At 38.9% G+C, this 20403-nt stretch overlaps 2 protein-coding genes and 1 long non-coding RNA gene across 5 annotated transcripts; 1 reads left to right on the top strand and 2 right to left on the bottom strand.

The window, feature by feature from the left end:
* Window positions 1–1695: 1695 nt before the first annotated feature.
* On the bottom strand, window positions 1696–2839 carry LOC145491755 (uncharacterized). Its single transcript, XM_081471002.1, has one exon. The coding sequence runs from the start codon at window positions 2776–2778 to the stop codon at window positions 1696–1698; it is 1083 nt and encodes a 360-aa protein (XP_081327128.1). The 5' UTR covers window positions 2779–2839.
* Window positions 2840–5329: 2490 nt separating this feature from the next.
* Window positions 5330–12239, top strand: LOC145493126 (uncharacterized). Of its 2 annotated transcripts, none has more exons than XM_081472525.1 (2): window positions 5330–5780; window positions 10693–12239. In XM_081472525.1, exon 2 carries the CDS (start codon window positions 11011–11013, stop codon window positions 12031–12033), a length of 1023 nt encoding a protein of 340 aa, XP_081328651.1. In that variant the 5' UTR covers window positions 5330–5780; window positions 10693–11010; the 3' UTR covers window positions 12034–12239. The 2 variants fall into 2 exon arrangements, with proteins under 2 accessions (XP_081328651.1, XP_081328652.1); XM_081472526.1 differs by lacking the exon at window positions 5330–5780 and adding an exon at window positions 8843–9530.
* Window positions 12240–12266: 27 nt separating this feature from the next.
* Window positions 12267–20121, bottom strand: LOC145493125 (uncharacterized). Of its 2 annotated transcripts, XR_014050097.1 has the most exons (4): window positions 20048–20121; window positions 15167–15223; window positions 14796–14818; window positions 12267–14044 (listed from the first exon to the last, which is right to left on the bottom strand). It is a non-coding gene; the product is annotated as an uncharacterized LOC145493125 (long non-coding RNA). The 2 variants fall into 2 exon arrangements; XR_014050095.1 differs by lacking the exons at window positions 14796–14818; window positions 20048–20121 and having other exon boundaries at window positions 15167–16025.
* Between the last annotated feature and the right edge of the window lie 282 nt (window positions 20122–20403).

Below are 20403 nucleotides of genomic sequence, written 5' to 3'. Positions count from 1 at the left end.
TTAACCATACAGTAACCGAACTGATGAGATGGAGTCTGGCAATGCACAAATGTTCTCAAAAATTTTATTTCAACGCGGAGCGCTTATGCAATTTACGCGCCACGGTCGCCACGGTCCCCACCGTCCAGGGTCACTGTATTTACTCGAATAAGCGCCGTCCTGGGATAAGCGCCTCCCTCGAATAAGCACCTAAGGGCAAACGTCGCATTTGAGACAAAATAAGGAAATTAGTGCGGTCTCTGACCCTGAATAAGCGCCGCGCTCCGATGCGGGGCTTATTCGAGGAATTCCGTGTAACTTAGAAACCACTTCAAAGCAATGGAAACTTTTTTTCATCAAAAGTTGGGAAATGATGAGGCAGTGAGATTGAAGACTGAAGATACCATCGGTAAAGCAATTGAAAAATGCTGGAAGAGAAGCTAAGAGACGCATGGTGACACCATTAGTTACTGTAAAATTTTTGTACAGATAGAAAATATACGGTCAAAATAAAATAAAAGCTTTCTTTTCCCGTCTAATTTTTGAATAAGCGCCGCCCTCGATCGAATAATGAGCTATTTAAATAAGCGTAGCCTGCGTAGCTGGCGAAATCGCGCGGAATAAAGTTTTGTGGCGGTATTGTAGGCGCGCGGAATAAATTTTTCGTGGCTTCGGCCCTCGCGATTAGCGGCTGCGCGGCCAAAACTTCATTCCGCGCGCCTACAATACCGCCAGCTACGCAGGCTAAAATGAGCGCCGCGGTGCTTATTCGAGTAAATCCGTATGTACACTTATTTGTGTCTCTACTTTCTCTCTTTTATTTAATATGTGAAAGCTGTGAAAAGGATGTAGTTCCCAGCTTGACCAGTACACCCTACGGAGAAGCAATTACGAGTAAAAGGAACGACGCCCCTTGACATCCACTTCTTTTTTATTTGTTTTCTAAGCTTTTCAATTTTTTAATGGTATATATCATAACATTTACAGGAAACATACCTGCGGGCATTGATACAAGTTTTATCAGATGCATGTTAAATTGTCTTTGGCGAAAGCCGATCAGTTTCAAAACTTAATTAAATAAGTCACTGAACCACCGGAGGCTTCATTTCATTGACTTCATTAGCACATAACGGAGAACGGGAAAGCACAACTATCACAAAGTTAAGATGACATTATCTTTCATCAAGCTCTTAAATTGTTTTTTTTTTTTTTTTTTGCACAGTCGGTAAAACTGAGTGATTGTTCGCACGTACTATAGTTTAAAGTGTGTTTACAGCGAAATGTCGTGTTTTTGGTTTTGTTTTTTTTTGCTCGTCACTGAAGTGGCATGATACCAGATATATAATACGGAAAAACGACTGGGATGAAAACATGGTTTTCGAAAAGATCAACCTTAGATTGTTTTGAAATCTAATCTCATAATTTAGAGTTCTACGCGGGGAAAAAAATACTACGGAGATTCATAGAAGAAGCAATAACTGATCATTAATATCTATCTTTATTGATGAAGAAATAGCTAAAACGTGCTTAGTGCAGCCAGAATTTTCACTTGATTTGATCATACAAAGGTACGATTTTTTGTGTGTGTTCTCTTCCAAGGTTGAATACTTTTAGATGTGATAGGGTTTTTGTCTGTACATTAGTTTTAGAAATGGATCTTTGTTTTAACGCATTTTGCATATGATTGCTGTTTGTATGTATATAAATGAATATGGATTAAACTCTTGTAGATCCTAGTCTCAAATGCCCAGCATCTGAAACTGTGTTGGTTGGGAGAGAAATCAACCGACTTCTTCGTCGCGTATTAAGAGAACCCTCGAAGCTAACAGAGCCTCGGAAAGACCTTTGTTGGTTTACTATGCCTCTGGCTGAAACGACAAACAATACGAGCGAGAGAAGCAACTCCAAAACTCTCATGGCATAGTTCAGGATCAACCAGGGCCAGGCTGGAACGTAAGGCGCGTTTGAAAACACTCCATACACGCTACTCATAGAGTACACTTGCAACGCGCAGAGTATAGCTCCTCCTATCACTACTGCAATGCAAGTTTTAAGCATAGAACGAGTACGTCGACCACGAACACGGTTCGTAGCAGTCCATGCTATAAATTTACTCCCGCTTTCTTTTCGTCTGTGAACTTTTGCTCCTCTGTAGTTTTTCCGCAGAAGATACGCAACGAATGAATAGAAAAACGATAGCATTAAGCTTAGAGTGACATAGATCATTTGGCAAACAAAAGTCAAACCTTCAAAGCTCGGAAGATAAAACAGAACCAAGTCAGCGACTAACACGAGCAAAAAATACGGTACAGTTATAAACGCAATTTTCCTGGCAGTGTACCATGTCTGGAATCGTTCTCTCAAAACAAAGGTATTTTTTAACACTAGAAAAAAGAGTGTGTAAGCTGTAATAATACAAGGATTGCCCAGACTCCATAACACGTTTAAAAAAGCTTCGGGCAAAATTCGCTTCGTGTTGTAAGCGTCGACGGACAAATACAAACATCGAGACAAACCGAAGATAAATAACAGAATTAGCACGACTAACGAAGCTTTCTTCGGTCGAGCAGCTCTGTCCTGCAGGGTTCTTAGAAGAATTGTCGCAGTTGAAATCATGACGATTGCAAAGGTAGCTCTGATCCCGTATTGATAAAAATCCCAAGCAATTCCCCATGTTGGTACGTCTGAATACCACTCTGGCATCGGTTCCCCCACGACACTTTGTAATGTTGGAAGTTTTGTAACCTCTGCCTCGGGTTCGCCTTTCGTGAAGTTACTCAAGTCTTGTTTGGAAGCCATCTTTATGTCCTTTATCGGCGTTTGACCTGAACGGGTACAAGAAATGTTCCCCGAAAATTGTAAATATTTAGCTTTTTTGAGGACTGTACGAGAGTGCAGACTGTGTTTCTCTCCAGCTGTCTGGAAAGCAAATAAAGTAGCTGAAAAGATAGATAGTCGTATATAAAGCAAAAACTTCCGCAAACTTAGCTATTTATAGTATAAAATATATAGAGGAAACCAGAAAGGAGAACAATGCCGTTTCAAAAAGGCAAATTGTACGAGATAAAATCCTACAAAACACCCTGCAGACTAATTAAGTACATAGAACTTCCTGCACGCAGTGTGTTCAAGACTACATGGTTATTTTTGTGCATTTGAAAAATATACACTTACATATTTCATATGTTTTTAAGGGCGTGTTGATTTTCAAGAGTACTAATCGAACACTTCTTAGCTATAGAATTCACTCAGTAAAAGAATCAAGGTTGAATTACGTACACACGAGTTATTTCAACGCTTAAGGATATTTTCCCTGAAGTAGTTACTCATAAAAATGCAAATTTATTGGCTACTCTCAGTTGAGTGCCAGTACACTATAAATTTTCTCGTCACTGAAGTACTTTGAAGGAGAAATTGATCTTTTTGCAAGTCGTTTATTTGCCGTACAACTTCCAGCGCAGAGGAAAACTTGAAGAACAGCGCTATGTAATGAATTGATCAGTTGTCAGTTTTTATCTATTCAATATAATTAAATTAAAAACTCGTATTCATGAAAAACATATCTTTCATTCTTTAGATAATGGACACGACCTGAGGACATCAAGTTTACTTGTAGTAAACATAACGGCCGATCTTTCAATCGAAAAAAAAAGCTAAAATTCCCCACATCATTAATTGAAATACAACACGGTTCCAATAATTATAACTTACAGAAAATGTCGAAAATAACTCCCAACATAATTCGAGTAAAATATAATTAGGAATAAGATTCGGCCTAATGCAGGCTAATCTAGCTGATCTGTTTTAAACTCGGGATCACAACGGATCATGGAAAAATCACTGAACTGTGTTATAGAATGTCGAATTCAAAATTCAGAACTTTAAAACACCTTAAAAATCAATGATATGACAAATAGATAAATCTAAGTGCTTCCTAGATTTCCTTGCCGCCCTCAATCAAGACTAAGCTGCAATTTGATATATTTTCGTTGTAAAACGACGAATGGCTGCTTTTTCCCTGCGCGATTTACCTTCATGATAATCTGATGATAATCAGTTCCCCGTGAATCACGACTTTGTAATTGTCACTAAAGAGATTACTTCAACCTGAAATCGTCATCTGGAAAAGGTGTACGTTTCTGCTCTATTTACCACGTAACGTCACCTGGACGCCTTCCAGAACTACAAGGGAGGCAAAGGGGAGGGAGCCTGGGATCCAGGTTGCCTTACATCAACTCCCCTCATCATAAAAATACACAGCTGCTTGATCCAACAGTTAAAAATGTGTATTCTGGTCACTTCCTAGGACGATTTTATTCTACCTCACTCATACATTTACTCAAACTAATCTCAAGACAAATACAGGTCATCAACCTCTTGGTCGGCGGCTAACCAGTTGAACCTCAGATTCCGGCGGCTACAGAAGCATCACAGAAATATTTTACTCATAAGCGCTTGGAATAGAATTTAGAACTAAAATCAAGAATCATCTTTAAATCGTTACTAGTGTAGGCTAAGTTTTTTACGAAATTGATGACGTCATTTTTACATCCGAGAGGAAATCATTAGTCTCCGGAGCTACCTTTTCCTCGTACCTAAGCCCCGCCGGCTAAAACAGACAGGTAGGACAGGGGACGAACAGTTTCGTAACCCGAATACGTTCTTCCCTAGCTCTTCCTATAGGTCCTTTCTGGACATGAACGCATGAAAATCGGCCCAACTTTTGCTCCCATACAAGCTCATACATGCAGGCGATTTTCTTATCAAGTTTCAGCCAAATCGCGCCAACAGATCGTAACATATAAATCAGCCTACGCAGTTATCGTCTAAGTTAATTCATGTCTCATTCTTAGACACGCTCCGATGATAACAGAGAACTGGAGTCTTATTCTGTGACATGTGCTTATCTTGATCGATGAATCATAAACGATATTGAAATAATGAGGCACGATACACAACAACAATCACATTCATTACTATTTAAGGTTAAAAAACGTTGAGAAAATGCAGAAACAACATTTAGAATTCCACGCACTTGCCATTTCCGCCTCTCGTCTTGTTGTTCAATATCATTTGCTTTTTTGTATTTCTAACATTTTTTTTTCTCTTTTCACGGGAAGCGTGTGAAAACAGTTAAGGAAATTTGCAGCATGGAAAGTACGAGGGAGTTTAACACAAAACTATTCCGTGACCATGAAGCTAAAAAGCATTTCGCTTTACTCGTTACATTAATTAAGATAAGGTCGCCTAGATCAAGAAATAATTGAACCACTGTATAGGCAAAAATAGACGGCTTGAGATAAGAATGAAAGAATTGTGTGTAGACGTAATAGCTGCCACGGGTGTATTTTCTATGTTTTACTTTATAAATCAAAAGAAGGCAGCATAAATCACTTTATCTAAAGATTCTAAATTCTTAGGCCCTATATTGTCGAATAGTCGCTCTACAGGGTAGGAAAAAGCCTGGGTATTCAATTTGTTGTATTGTAGCCATGAGTGTAATTAGCATAGCTATTAAGTACAAGGAGCCTGAGCTAATGCCATTGATGGATAGAGATTAATTGTACAGAACGTTGACAAAAAAACAAGAGACAAAAAGTGCCATAATTGTAATGGTTTGGACAAAAGCGATTTTATTGTTACAACTTATGTGATTAGAACTGCAGACTTGCGAAAATTCGTTAATTGCAACTTCGTTATCTTCAATTAGCAGTGTGAAGTAGATAAAAATCTGGTCGTAAAACTCAAAAAGATTGTCAGAAACTGGCAAGAAAGAACACTGAGGCAGCCACGCGAACCAGGTAGGAGGCATTCCAATAACTTTGAACCATTTTGTAGATAACTTTCAATTACGCCAAGCTTTTCAGGTCCTTCAGAGACCATCTTGCAGCTTTAATTTAAATTTCTCAGCGTAGGTAGCTTATAGATCTGAACAAACCCGAACTATATCAGGTAAAATTTACTAACTGAAGATTTCGCAAAGTCTACCGGCGACCACAGTCGCGTCTAGATTACGCTTTTTGCTTTTGCCCGTTAGGTCAGATTCATTTAAATTCGCGAACTGCTGATTTGATCATTTTGGGCCTTGTTGAAATCGCTACCGACTGATAGCAACAGACATCTCTATTTTTTTTTCCATTTTGTGTATAGTCGAAAGTTGTCGTGATTCGAACTAGCGGTTGAAAAATATAACATGGTTCTTATAGTTCAATTGTAATATCGTAAACATTTTTCAAAATGGTTACAAGTGACTCTTTCCCAACGGGTTAAGACAGAAGATTAAATGTCTCAAACATCATGAGTGCATACCACTGAGTTTGAGAATGGCCGACCCAATCGCGTAGCGATCGAAACACCATTACAGTTGAGTCCCGATTCCTTGAATCTCTCAGTAACGGAAACGAATATTGCTGTTTGAAACATGGGAGTTCGAGATATCGAAGACCGCCATCGAATTAGCCGAATTGTGGCATTGTATTTTCGGGGTATGTTTTCATAGATTACTGCAAAATTCTGTTTTTGTTGGAAATTCAATTCAGATCTTCATTTACAAATAAAACTCAGCTAAAACAGTAAGCCAAATCGGGAGAACAAAACTCAACATTTGTGCTCAGCCGGCCGATTATACCTGTGCAGACTCTCAAAGGCTGGTTTCAATCCAAGGAAAAACACAGCTGAAAGAACGGGCGATAATTAATCTTTTGTCTGTTACGTTATGTTTGAATCAAAAATCCTCTCTATCATGGATGAATAGAGTCTGACAGATTATTTCGCGTATTTCTGATAAAGATTTGTCGCTTGCTGGAACCTGTCTGGAAGACTTTATAGTTCGCTTCAATGTGACTGAGATAAATGAAATCAGCATTAATATTTGGTTTCGAAGTTTTCTAAGGTTCGACTAATATCTAATGTTAGTTTTTTCCCAAGTAGCCGAAAATCGCTTCGTTATGGAGGGTTCCATTCAGTTAGCTGCAAGAGACCATATGTTAGCGGTTAAATATCCTTTGTCATGTTTGTGCAAGGAAAATCAAAATGAAATGAATTTCGGTTCGAGGTTTAAGAAATCGAAGGCTCGAGAATCAAGCCTTTTTCCGCAAATTGCAATGTTCAAATGGGTCTGCATATAATAATATATTAGTATCAAGGTAAGTCTTCACAGGAAATAAAAACTGGGAAAATACAACGGCATGAAATGTCTTAATATTTTGTCGTCAGCAATTGTCAATATTACACGGTCTTGTCTATACATTCTCTTACAATATAAAAAATATGAATTATTTCATATATACTTCACATCATAAATAAATCAATTATTTGCTTTGCTTTATTTATTGGTCGTGTATTTCGTTACCACAAGGATGAATAGATTAACTTACTAGTAGATAAAATTACCACAAATTCCGCGCGTACAACTCTCTTTTGCAATTAGCTCTTTAAATTTAATTTGGACATGCCTTTGGTTCCCATTTTTAACTAAAAAATCACAAAATCTAATCTTTGTGTAACGAATAATAAAAATATAATCTTTGTGTGACGAAACTTTAATTAGAAGTCAACCAAGGATATGAAAAAAGTGATAATATGTGCAAGAAAACCAAACACAAAATTATCTCAGTGACATATAGGCAGTGAAAACAAACGGGAAGACGCAATTCACCAATCAGCGACTGGAAACGAATGCGCACGCAACCGGTTCAAAGCGCGGGAAAACACTTTCGCGTTCGGTTCGATCTTTGCTCCTAATTGGTTAAAAATAATAGCGTGTTCGCGCTCTGATTGGAGGAAGCAATTAGCACGAGTTTAATGAGCCAGTTACAGAGCTCAGGAAGAACTAGTTCATATTAAAGCAAATCTGCAATTACTTTCTGATCGAAAACAGCTTAACATATTGGTTGAAGCACATCTAAGAAGGTTTGATTTATAATTCATTTGGTCATCCTTTCCGATACAAGAATAAAGATTGCGGAGTTTGGCCATGATACATCTAAACTAACCAGAATCAAATATAGATGAATCGAATAACGTGATTTTAAATACATTGTGTGCTGTTGCGAACTACACGCAAATTTCATTCATCAAAGTGAAGAAAGATATCACTAGCCGACAGAAACAAAAGTTTGGTACCACCACCAAGACGTTTGATGCAAAGATACCACAGGATTTATCAGTCAAACCTAGGTTTTTCGAGATAGATACTGTTCCAAAATTGACCATTCGAAATTTGGACTGAATATTGAAACAGATTTGTTGAACAAATATTGTTGCCAAACATCGCAAAACAATGACTTCGCAATCATTTTGTTGCAAATATTAAATGTGCGTTGAATCTTATCCGAGGTATTGATCATAAACAGTTTCGGCACTGTTTGGTGAACAGAGACTGATCGAAGGCTAAATTAAAACTTAATGCAAAATACAAATCAAAGTAAAATATATTGCGCGGGGCAAGAAGACAACCAGATTTCTTCAGTTGCCAGAAACTTTGAATTCGGCATTTGCAGTTTGACCGTTAACCATTAATTTAACCATTAATGCTACTTCACAAGAAACTACGCTAAAAATGGGGTATATATACGCCCAAGATTTGCTGAATTTAATCAGTTCTGGAGGTAAAGTAAATGTCTTTTCGTCAGTCAAAACAGAGATGAAAATTTTCAGTTCCTTGACATGAAAGAAAACATGATATCTCAGATATTCTAGCTGTGATTTTTAGTCGCAGTTGTTTTGCATGCATTGAGATCGCAATGAGAATCAACAGTGTTTTATAGGTGTGATAAAATTCAGTTTCGTAAGTCTTGCTTTAGAGCGTTTTCTTTCTTAAAGGTGCTCAGTCGCGGTTTCTTTGAGTTATTTTGACCAGGTGCAAAATTACTTTTAAATTGAAGGACCCTGAAAATAATAGTTTACTAAGATAGAAAAACACCAAAGAGATAATAATAAACCAAAAAGGAACAAGGATGGTTAAGGATGGAGAAGATTAACACGAATTACAAACGACGAACTTGAAAAATTTAGGCTAAACTTTCCGAGATGCGCATACCATGACGTACTCAGCTCCTTTAACCTGGCGAATAGAAATTACACTTTGGTATTATAAAATAAATTTTTGAATAATTTTTTCTTGAAAAAAAAAAGATTGCAGGATTTGTACGGGCTAGCTTATTTAAATATCATACCGTTAAATTCCTGCTCTTAGATTTTGGTCGAAATCCGAAGGATGTATATCGAACAGTGTCGAAAAGATCGTTCGTCCTATATCTAATAATGTGTAAACTGTTTCCTCTCTCAAAGAATTCAGGTTTTATCTCTTTAACGTTCGTGCAGTAAAAAGTAGCTTTTTGCACGACAACGTCCACGCAGTTTAAGTCCCGGATGTGGAGGCCAGGTCTTAGTGGCGCTAAAAAGTGATGCTTGTAAAGGACGATCGCTGATTGGACAGAGCTAACAATGGCTTTTAAGTATTCTTCTTGACTGTTTGCATCCTTTGCCGTCTTTGTGATAATTAGAAACACTCCTTGGAGGATCAGCATCTCTGGCGCTCGCAACAGGAGGTAAATAGGTCTTAGAAACATAAATTTTTAACTTTTCCCAGTTTTCTTCCTTGTGTCTCTCCTGAACTACAACAGAAGGGCATGTGCTAAATTAGGTATAGTTAACTTACGACCAGTCTCTTATCTCGATGTAGGGAAAACACGAGCTTTACCGAGTGCGAGCATATGTCTTACTTAATTTTTCTGGGCCCGTAAAGGAAAACAAAACTATCAGATTAATTATTTTCACGAAACATTAGTCGGTAATTTCGCACGACAGAAATTACACTCCCGGAATTCGAATTAAAAAAGTCATTTGTTTTTATTTAAAAACGTTCTGTCATTTAAAACTGTATAAGCTTTAATCAAGATGGCTTAACACTCGGAGTCTTTTAAGGTTTTATGTTTCCCTCAAAAAGTCTATTACGTAACAGACAACGTTGATACGAAGAAATAACAGCAATATTTACTCCAGAAGAGACAGTGTTTATTAGCAGCTTTTTTATTTATTGTTTTTAAAATTAAAATACCTGAAAAGACTTAGTTAAACTTAAATGAACTTCGGGAGGTATTGCAAGGGCCTTTATAAAAGTTAATTTACATAAGGAATGGTTATCTTGGCAGTCCTTTTGTGTTCGTAGAATATTATGTTTTTCAGTGTTTCCTCTTCGTGAAATAATTGGCATCTTTTATACACAAACAGGCCTGCATTTCATTTCAGCCTTAAAATAGTACAGAAACAAAATGTGACACAAAATAAAGGTGTCCATTTGTTCTGTTTAGCCTGCAAAAATGGAAAATAATTTGACAGCTGCTCCACCATCCCAACAGACGGTTTAGAGATTGACATCAATTTACTCTTGCAAATATAGAAATCGAAGTAAGATGAGACAAAAAGTCACGTGCAACAAAGGACTTAATGGAGGTAATTTTAGCCACGTCAAAATATTGACGATTTGAACGGAAAAAGCAATCTTGTGGGATTATCCGGCAACAAAAAACAAACAAACTTCAACTTTAATTTTAAAAAAAACATCTGACACCATGAACGTATTGCTTTCTCGGACAAGTAAACAGGAACTTAAAACGTATTTTCCATAAAAAAGCCTTATCAAAGAATATCTGAATATCGTGTTCGTCTCGCAACTCTAATTGTCTGCTTTATCTCATTTTATTCCAACAGATTTGGATAAAGAAGAAAACGCTTAGCTTCGACTGTTTGGATAAACTGGTCTTTGTTTCCACTGTCAAAGGAATACTTTTTTCTGAGGGACTGCAGCATTTGAATGGACTTGACTTCACAAAGACTGACAGTTTAAATGCTTTGCTTAAGAGACCGGCAGCATATGGCGGATGAAACAATAAAAACTGATGTCAAATCTGAATAAGAATAAACAGTTTGGATGACTTAAGAAACAAAACATCCACATGTACGTGCTGGCTTAAAATTGCTTACGAAAATCAAAGATCCTGGATTTGAGCACGCGACAGAAGTGCAGAAATGAGCTCAATTCCGGAGCCAGAAAACAGAGTTAACAACTCAGCACCCGAAACAGAGCCGACAGTATCCGAACATCATCCGAAGGCCGAAGTATTAGCCGAGCCCCTTCCGGAATGGTCGAAGGCCGTTGAAGAGTGGGGAATTGGGTGGGATTTTCATCAGTACGGCCTGGGCGCCATCTACACCTTGGTTTTCCTCTTCATAGTGATTTCGTTGAGGAAACGCTTCAAAGGAGCTCGGGTCATCCCGCAAAACAAAGTCCCGATCATTGTTTTGAGTCTATTGGGACTGTTCTGTTTTACAAGAAGCCTGTTTCTTTGCATTGATGCGTACCATTGGAGGAAAATTGCCCCCGTTTTCGTGATAAACATTCTCTGGGGAATTGGACAGCCTTGTCTTATAACTGCCTACACTTTGGTGTTTATTGTAATGAGGAACGCTCTAGTACTCAAGCTTCGATTTCAGAAGTGGTATAATACAAGGAACATTGCTATGGCAACACTGCCATATTTCTTCTTCGTGTTGGGAGCTGAGTTCACGATTTCTTTCATCCCTGCGTTCAAGGGACTAACTTTCGCTTGCCAAGCCCTGTATATTGTGTTTGGTTTGTCCCTCACGGTATTCTATTCCATGGTAGCGATTCTAATCTGGAAAAAATTTACAATCATCGAATCGAGCAAGAGATGGGCTACAGAATCATCCAGAACACGCGGGACTCGCACGCGCGCGATCTTTCGCACGTGTCTCGCGGCAGTCGTGGGCGGCGTTCTAATTTGCGTCATGCAAGTCTACGCAATGTCAAGCATTTATGGTGTTTTTTCCGACGCGCGTCACGTTTCAGCATGGCCGTGGTTAGCGTTTCAAACGATGCTTCGAATTGTGGAGATTTACATGGTGGTTGTCCTGTGGTACGCGGTGAATGAGAGGAACACGCAAGGGAAGAAAAGCGATTCACTGACACCAACTATTGGGTCGGTAGAGTCTCCCGCAAATGAAAACACTGTTGAGCTTCAACACGTTTAAATGAAATTATCTCATAAAGTGACGGAAAAACTAAGAAGTCTTTTTCTTTCCGAGAGTGCCGAAAACCCTTGGAGACCTGGGTGGGCATATCTACAATCGTGGACAAAAGTCCTTGGGACACTTATGTAATGTAACGAATTATCTGTGTTTTACAACCTGAAGTTTGAAAAAAGCGCTCTATCCTTTTAAAAACGTGTGGCTGTCCCCCCCCCCCCCCGAACACCACACACACACACACACACAATACAATGTTGAAAATCAGGTGAAATTGCAGTTACTAGTTTTCAACATTGTATGAGGGGTGGGGGGCGAAGTTAGGAAGGTGAAGTTGTATTCGCGTCTGGCGTGTGCGCAAAAGCGCCAAAAGTGCAAATTTGTCCTAAGACATTTGTGCATGATTGCAGATACAGCTAGCGTTATGTCTAAACTAGGGTTGTGTTTTTTTTAAACAGCAAAGCTTTTTGCTGGGAAAAAAAGCGAGTTCAGTAGTGTTAGCGGTTTAAAGTCAGGAAAAAACGCTATTTACAGCGAACACAAGGAACTCAGTGTAAGGAGTGCTCAAAAGAAAACATACGTAGCGATGCACAGTCAACACATGCAGTTTTTTCGATATAGTGTGTTAATTTTTTTTTTGTTACAGTAGAATCCCGATTTCTCGAACCCTCCTTTTTTTGAACCTCTCGACAACTCGAACCAAAAGGCGTTTCCGTCTCCTCAGTCAAACGCTATAATTTTACCCCCGATTTCTCAAACTATCTGATTTTTTCGAACCAATTTTCGTTTCTCTTGAAGGTCCGAAAAATCGGGAATCCACTGTATATGACGGAGAAAATTCCGTCAATGTGATTGGCTGGGAGCAAGCCAGTTTATCGTAAAATTTCTTGCACTAGAGAGCAAATTAATACAGGCTTGTTGGTGATTTTCTCGGGCATATATGCAAGTTTGAGCAATTAAAGTCTTACCGTACGATCGAGTGATATTTGAAACTTTTCTCAAACTGCGCTCGCCTATAGGCTTGTGCAGTTTTGAAACAATTTTTCGTAAATGTGAATCCTTAATTGTACTAGCATTTATGCAATTACTTGCACTTATTTTACCGGGTGTGTTGAAAGACTTCGAGTGCTTTGCGACTTCAGTGCTGAATAATAAAAATATTACACCCGTATAGAACTCCCTGTATGGACATTTTGCGTACTATGGCTCCGCGGGGAGAACCTCCATATAAAGGACGAGGTGATCGTCGTACTTCTTAGGGTTAAGAAGCAGTCATGGTACCTCTTAGGTTGTTCGGCCTCAAAAGATCCACAGCGGGAGCTTTTTGCAGTACGTTTTAGCCGTATTGAGCCTCCTTTAGTTGAATCTACCGCGCGCTGGTATTGGTTGATTCATGGTCACGTGCCAATGGCAAAATTTTAATGTCCTCCGGCAGGCAAGAAATAAGCAATTGTTCTCCCCCTCCCCTCCCCTCTCCCACAAACCGGAAGCTACTTTCACTTCTACTTGGCTAATTACTTTACACTTTATACAGGTCCCTTGGAGAACGGTTAGGTTTGTTTTCACGAGAGCTAACATTCCCCGACACGGCTCGAGCAAGCTAGCTGGTAGTCAGGAGCATGCTTTTGGCCGCTTTCGAAAAATAAAATGCATTGCTTATGACTGTTTACATGAAAAGGTCCGTATGGCAAAATCCCCACCAAGACAGAACCAATCAGAAGGCCCGGATTCTCCTAAACACTACCTTACCATATAATAAATAGATATATACAGGATAAAAACTCGAACAAGATGACATTGAAACATTAAAAGAGAAAAGCAAAAGGTAAAGCTTAGATTCACTCACGATCAGAGTTTAATGTGTGTGGTTCTTACACCCACCAGTGTGTTTCCATTCAGTTTACAGTCTTTTTATCATATTACCCGTCTAACAAACTAACTAGCACACCAATTGATGATTAATTTATTTCTGCTCCTAAGTTAAACTTCATGGTCAGCTTATCTTCTGCTGCCAATTCTGTAAAACGATAAAAATGTTAATGTTACTGAGGAATTCCTCTAGCTGGCGGAAGTCCGTTATAATTAGCTTTCCTTCGTACTTGGCTGTTATCGTTGATAATTCTACCAAAATCTCTTAGGAGTATGAATGAGATTACACATTTAAAGAAAATTAATGCACACACTCTTAAATTTGGAAGACGTGTTTCGGATACTCCGTAGCCATCATCAGTTTCAGGATGTTTACAAGCGACAGAGACTAAATATACGTAAGGTGATAGAAAATTACAATGCTGTTAGCACTTTGAATTCACACTTGTTTCTGTTATTCTTAAAATAACGTGCCTAAAGCTAGGCACCAAGGACAGAAGCTTAAGGACGAATTCTCTGTGCAAGCAGGACACCTGTAGGATAGCAATTTAGCCAGGAAGTCAGCTTGGCAGGACGACAAGATTAGTCAGTAATACAGTTGTTATCCCTGGACAATCTAGTAAAGTTCCGAGACAAGCACCCCACCCGGGGAGGGGAAAGTTTAACACTCAGACACGGGAGCCTTAATTTCCTTCTGTTAGTTAGCAACAGTTAGTTTTGCTATCAAACAGCTCGAGTAGGGGCCCTGGTAACGAGTTCAATCAAACCGCGCGCAGCACTGAATCAGTTCAAAATTTCAGCTATTGAAAAATTCTACCCTTTGTAGGGAGTTTCTTGTATTGCGGCCTTACCAGCTTAGTTACTGAAAGGATCATTCGAGATAGATAAAACTAGCTTACCTGCTCACTTCCTACCAGGGTTCCTAACGTGATAGTAAAGAAACCAGCAATTAGCGAGAAAGAAAAAAAGGAAAGAGAGAGAGAAATGAAGGAAGAAAGGTAGAAAGTAATCAAGTAAAAAAGAGAGAAAGAAAGGAGAAAAAAAAAAACACTTAAATCTCAAACTTTGGCAGACTGAAAAGCAAGAGGTTTGTATCAATGCTTCTTCAATCAGTCAATCAGAATTAGAGAGCCCGTTAAAAAAACGTACATGTGTAAATCTAAATAAGATAGTAAAATATACAGACTGTAAAAGCACAAATGCAAAACGAAAAGAGTGAGCGATTTATTCAATGTAAAGCAAATCGTTGACAGACTGAATTTTTACTTACGGTTCCGCAACCCATGCAGCCAAAGCCCTGCCTTTTCCCCAGTCGTTCGCGCGATAGCTAGTAAACCAGTAAAACATATAATGATTAACTAGTGAGGAGGGACGCAGGAAATCATGGGGAGGAGATGTTTGATTGGGCTGATTTAGCAACAGGACGGGAACGTCAGATGACGACTGCAGGGCGCGCGGAATAACCTGGATTCTGTTCAGTTTGACCATATTTGGGTATTTGTACTGCGCGCGCCGTCGTCAAGTGAGGCTCCCGGCGAGGACACAAAAAAAATTGGCGAGTTCAAAACGGAAGAATTCAGAGAGCGAAGCGATCGGGGCGGGGACAGGGGAGCCTGTAGACGTTGTTTTTGATGTGTCTATCCGCCCTTGATGATTATCCTGTAACAACTCAGTCAATGAGGTAATTAGACCTGTCAAGAAGCTACATTTTCTGTACTTGCAAACAGTTCTAATCGACCTAATCAAACAGCTGGGCCCGGCATCATAATATGGAGTGCAAGCAAGCAACATGTTCACGGAATATTTGAAAATTTGCCCCTCCAGAGCCAATACTTAGAGAGCTTAAAACATATTTTGCAATACTGAAATGATCCTAAAGAAATTATAAGCACATAGCAAATGATAGAGGTGTCAAATTCGGGGAAGGGACATGCAGATAACAGCGGAAAGTCCGGAAACCATACCTTTGACCTGAAAAAAAAATTGCTATAGCATAGTCAAACGGCTCCACTCTACTAAAAATTCCTCGTCAAGCGTGAACCTTCAGAAGCACGTCTAAAATAACGAAAGGTCGAGGAGTCGAGAGACCGAAAATCAAAAGAGAACGGCAAACGTATAAATGTCACCAATCGTAGGAGTCGTGTTGGGCCGTCAACCGCATTTTACCAAGATCTGTCAGATTTTTATCTCAAAGATGTCAATAATCAGCGATTTAACCAATCATATCATGATAACAGATCCTTGTATCATGGAACGGTGGCATCAATAGAATGTCTACAGGCTTTCTCGCTTCGTTCAGGTTCACCGGGAACCTATTCGCAGGCTACGACACCGCGGCGGACACGGCCGAGTATGCGAGCCTGAAGAAGGAAACAATCTACTTAAAGCAAACTTTGACAGAAAAGCAAGCAGCTTAATCGACTTCTTGGACTCACTGATTTGCATCAGTTGATAAATGTCAAATGAGAACGGACTAAATGGTCTAAAGCGGACTAAAACTAAAGCGAGGTATTGGTAACTAGCTGGACAACAATGAATAAAAGAAACTACATCCAGTGTGAATTTTAAAAATAAAGAAAGAGTTTTTCACTACCGACGTTTTCATTTAGGGTGGGTTTTAAGTCCCGTATTGACAAATTTTCCTTGATTTTACACTGTAAAAAACAGTGCCCACTTGCTAGAATCTCGAAATGGTCCCTTTTGATGTTCTGACGGGTAGAAGTTGAATGATCAGCAACAGCGGAAGCGTGACCAACTTGAGTGAGAGCTTTGAAGTGCTCCGTCTTTCTGTCATACAATCTTCTTTTGGTTTTACCAACGTAGAGAGCGTCTCATTTATAAAGCGTGACCGAGGAACAAATCCCGCCAGTGGCAGGGTGGAGGCCTTGAACCCGGGACCTCCGGATTACAACACCAACGCCCTAAACTACTCGGCCACGCTGCCTTCCAATGTTGACCATCGAATATGAAGTGGCTTTTCTTCGTTGCAACTCAAGCAAATCTTTGAGGACTGATCCTGGTAATGTGGGAGGATCAGGAAGAGAGTATAATTTGGTAAAACAAATTTATTGGTCAACGAGGAACACAAGCCAAAAGAGCACATAATTTCATCGTTATGTTCATGTGACTACAAAAGTGAAGGAGTCCTTGATTGTGAATTGGTTCGTGGAGATCGGCTGGAGAACAGTTACAAGAAAAGAGGCAAAATTGTAATTATATGTGTTCACGGATGAGACAAGGTTATTTGTAATTTCTTATGTAATTTGTCTCTTTTTCATTTGCATGTTTAACACTGACGATCAAGGTATTAGATTCGATCATCGGAGCGAAAAAAAGAAACCACTTTTTACAATAACTGTCTAATTTCTCCCCCGCTGATTGGCTAATTTTTATCATTAATAAGAGTACAGACGGATAAAAGTTTAATTTATGCAAGTTTCCAAGTTCAACTTTCAGCAGTCAAACTGTCAACTTTTTAACCAATGAGATTTTATGGACTTTTTTGAGTAGCCAGTCAAAAAGCGAGAAAAGCTATTGACAATGTTCGCGTCATTTTGAATAAAATTCACTTATTTTTGTTTACGGCAAGTTTACGGCGTCTTTTCCCCTCATTTATTCCAGGTATTTGACCATTTTGGGGTCTTGTTGTTGTAAAAAACAAATTGACGTCATTTTTTTATGCGTCTGTCCTCTTGTTGATGATAAATTTCGTCATAACCTTGTCAAAGTTTACTGAGCCACTTTGACAATGTCATGACGCAATTTATCATCAATAAGAGGACAGATGCATAAAAAACTGACGTCAATTTGTTAATTAGCGATTATTGTCGTTATCGTACCCACATTCACAATTAGCCAATCAGAGGGCGCGTCTACTGTCCTGACATCCAGCGATATCAAGTCACTGACCTGATGTGGCTATTATATCATGGTCACTTGACCGAATTTGGGTATGGTAAATACCCAATCGTACCTATTTGGTCAGGCTTCGGCCGCATATAAGGCTAGTTTGTTCTCGCTATAACTATTTTGGCTTGACTATTTCGCGCCAAAATAAGAACCGTGGCTCGACCAAACTCGCCTGGTATATCAAGTATAAATATTCATTTCTTTTTTTTAAGTTAAATTTAAAAAACCGCTCTATTACCTTATTATCATTTTCATCATTTACAACTCCAATAGGGTAACGATTTCCCCCGATTCCACCTCCAGCTCCATTCGACGGAGCTACAATCGCCGCTGCAGTGGAAATAAGGAGAATGAAAGCAACCGTGACGAGCCTCTTCATTGTTCTTGTTTCTCAGTTATTCTGTCAAAAACCCACCAATAATTGTATCACGGCCAAGTCAAAATTTGTAATTTTACCTACATACAGCTATGTAATTAATTCAGGTGCTAACTTAAATCAAAGTAACATGTGATCTCTAGTTTGTAAACTCTTCTTCCCTCTAGTGTTCAGTGAAAATTTGTGATTTTCTTTTTTGGTAGCGAAATAAATTTTATTTGTCGATCACTTCGGATCGTACAAAAAGACTGATGAAATTTTAGGAATAAAAATATTTCTTAATTAATGATGTTTACAAATATGACTAAAGCAAGTGATAAATACTGATAACAGAGGTAGATATATATTAATTGAATCTGTAATCGTGTGGACGGAAAACATTATGTAGACAGAGCTTTTTTCTCGCGTTTTTAAATCTCTGCGGCCTAGTGTGGACGGAAAACATTTGATGCGTTTGGAGAGTGAAAACGCCGTTTCCAAATTTCTCCAGCGTAATGTAGACGGAACCTCATTTCGTGACATTATTCATGAGCAAACGTTAAATAAAAGTAAGTTTCTCAAAGGACAAAAGCCAGCCAATTAATATTATCAAACGTTATTTGGCTCCGACCACAGATCTTTCTTTTGCGTTGTTTTAATGTTGTCATTAACATTCAGGGTTTTTGTTTGAACGAAGTTGGTCGGCACTTTTTTGTTTTAATTTATCTACATAAATCTCTCCTTTAACATCATCTTCCGTCTTCGTTGAACCATGGGACGCCTAATGCCTCAAAGGTAAATTCTGCAATGGTTGGATGTTGTCCAAAGGTAAATTCTGCGTCGAGCCCAGCGGTCCATACCGCTTGAACTTTCCGTGATCTTATCCCGGTTCTATAGCATGAAGAGGCTAGGAATATTTCTAATCCCCCGTGGTCCATAGCAGAGTTATTCTCCAGCAATAAATCCAGTGGTATCCTTAAGAGAGGCTCTGTGACAGTAAAGCCGGGTCTCACTCAAGAACACAACACAATGGCCCAGCGAGGACTGGGACTCGAACCGCTCAATTCGAGGTCCAGTGTGTTAACTATTAAACCACCGCGCCACGTAATACAAATCTCCCATTAATAGTCACAAATTCAATTCCTCAGCCCGCTCTTCTCTGCTACTTTATCAAGTTCTCCCCGCACTTTCAATTAGTTTACTTGTCACTCGGCTTGTAAGTCCGTGAATGAAGGTTGATATATATACAAACCGATTGCATAACATAAGGAAATGTAAGTTGAATAAAGGTTGATATACAAACCCTATGCATAAAATGACATAAAATGTACGAATCATTAGATAAAAGATGATAAAAAGTCAAGGGGCACTGACCGAGGAGCCGCTCTTAAAAAATGCAACGAGAAAAATGTTTCAAATAATTGCACTACTAATAATTAAGTTTCATTCGTGTTTTTTTTTTTTCGGGCATTTCAATGTCGACACAAAGTGCTGTACCTAAAAACGGAACATTTTATACGCACAGATAAAAGACAATTGAAAGAAGAAAGATAACAAAAGCCCCCGGGACTCAAACGAGTGTTCGTATCAGGAGCTATGACGGGAACTTGATACTAAACGATAACCTGGGGTTGTTAGTCCCTTAAATTTCCCACAACCAGTTTTATTTTCTGTCGGGATCCTCAATAACTTTGACGAGAAGCTTGTTGGAAATAAAGACGTAATATTGCAAAGCGAGGCACAGTGTGTCAGAGAATTTTCAATTTCCTATGGAAAATTTATTTTTTCAAAGTAATTTTTTACTGTCCTTACGTTGACTAATGTAAGCTACTTAAATCAAAAGAGCGGCTTTTGCAGAGAAACAATCTGTTCAAAAGCATGACTTACCGTCCTCAACTGATCAAATTTTCCGGCTTTGAAGTCAGCACTATCGTGATTAGCTGACCTTCCCTCCACGTTAGGTTTCTGTGGAAAACTGAATGCAATATGTGGCTTTCTACTTTTAAACCATCTTTGTTGTTTAATTAACAGAAACAAAATTGACAGCTGAAAATTGGGGGAAAAGTTACTAAAAGCTAGATGACAGCTGTCCAGACTTGAGTCTGTCGGTAGAGCAGAGAGACTAAGCATGTCTAGTAGCATTTGTTTAGGGCAGGCTTCTCAATGTTTACTTAATGAAAATTTTTTGTTAATTCAACTTTAGGTGCTTTGTTGTGGTTGAAAAGTACGCTAAATGCTCACAA

Source organism: Orbicella franksi, chromosome 7 (genome assembly GCF_964199315.1).
Source record: "Orbicella franksi chromosome 7, jaOrbFran1.1, whole genome shotgun sequence".
In the NCBI taxonomy this organism is placed as follows: Eukaryota; Metazoa; Cnidaria; class Anthozoa; order Scleractinia; family Merulinidae; genus Orbicella; species Orbicella franksi.
The sequence above is the reverse complement of the archived record's forward strand: the minus strand, read 5'-3'. Positions and strand labels throughout refer to the sequence as shown.

What these genes read in the sequence shown, in the direction of transcription:
- LOC145491755 (XM_081471002.1), bottom strand. Translation starts at nt 2,778, where the DNA reads ATGGCTTCCAAACAAGACTTGAGTAACTTCACGAAAGGCGAACCCGAG.
- LOC145493126 (XM_081472525.1), top strand. Translation starts at nt 11,011, where the DNA reads ATGAGCTCAATTCCGGAGCCAGAAAACAGAGTTAACAACTCAGCACCC.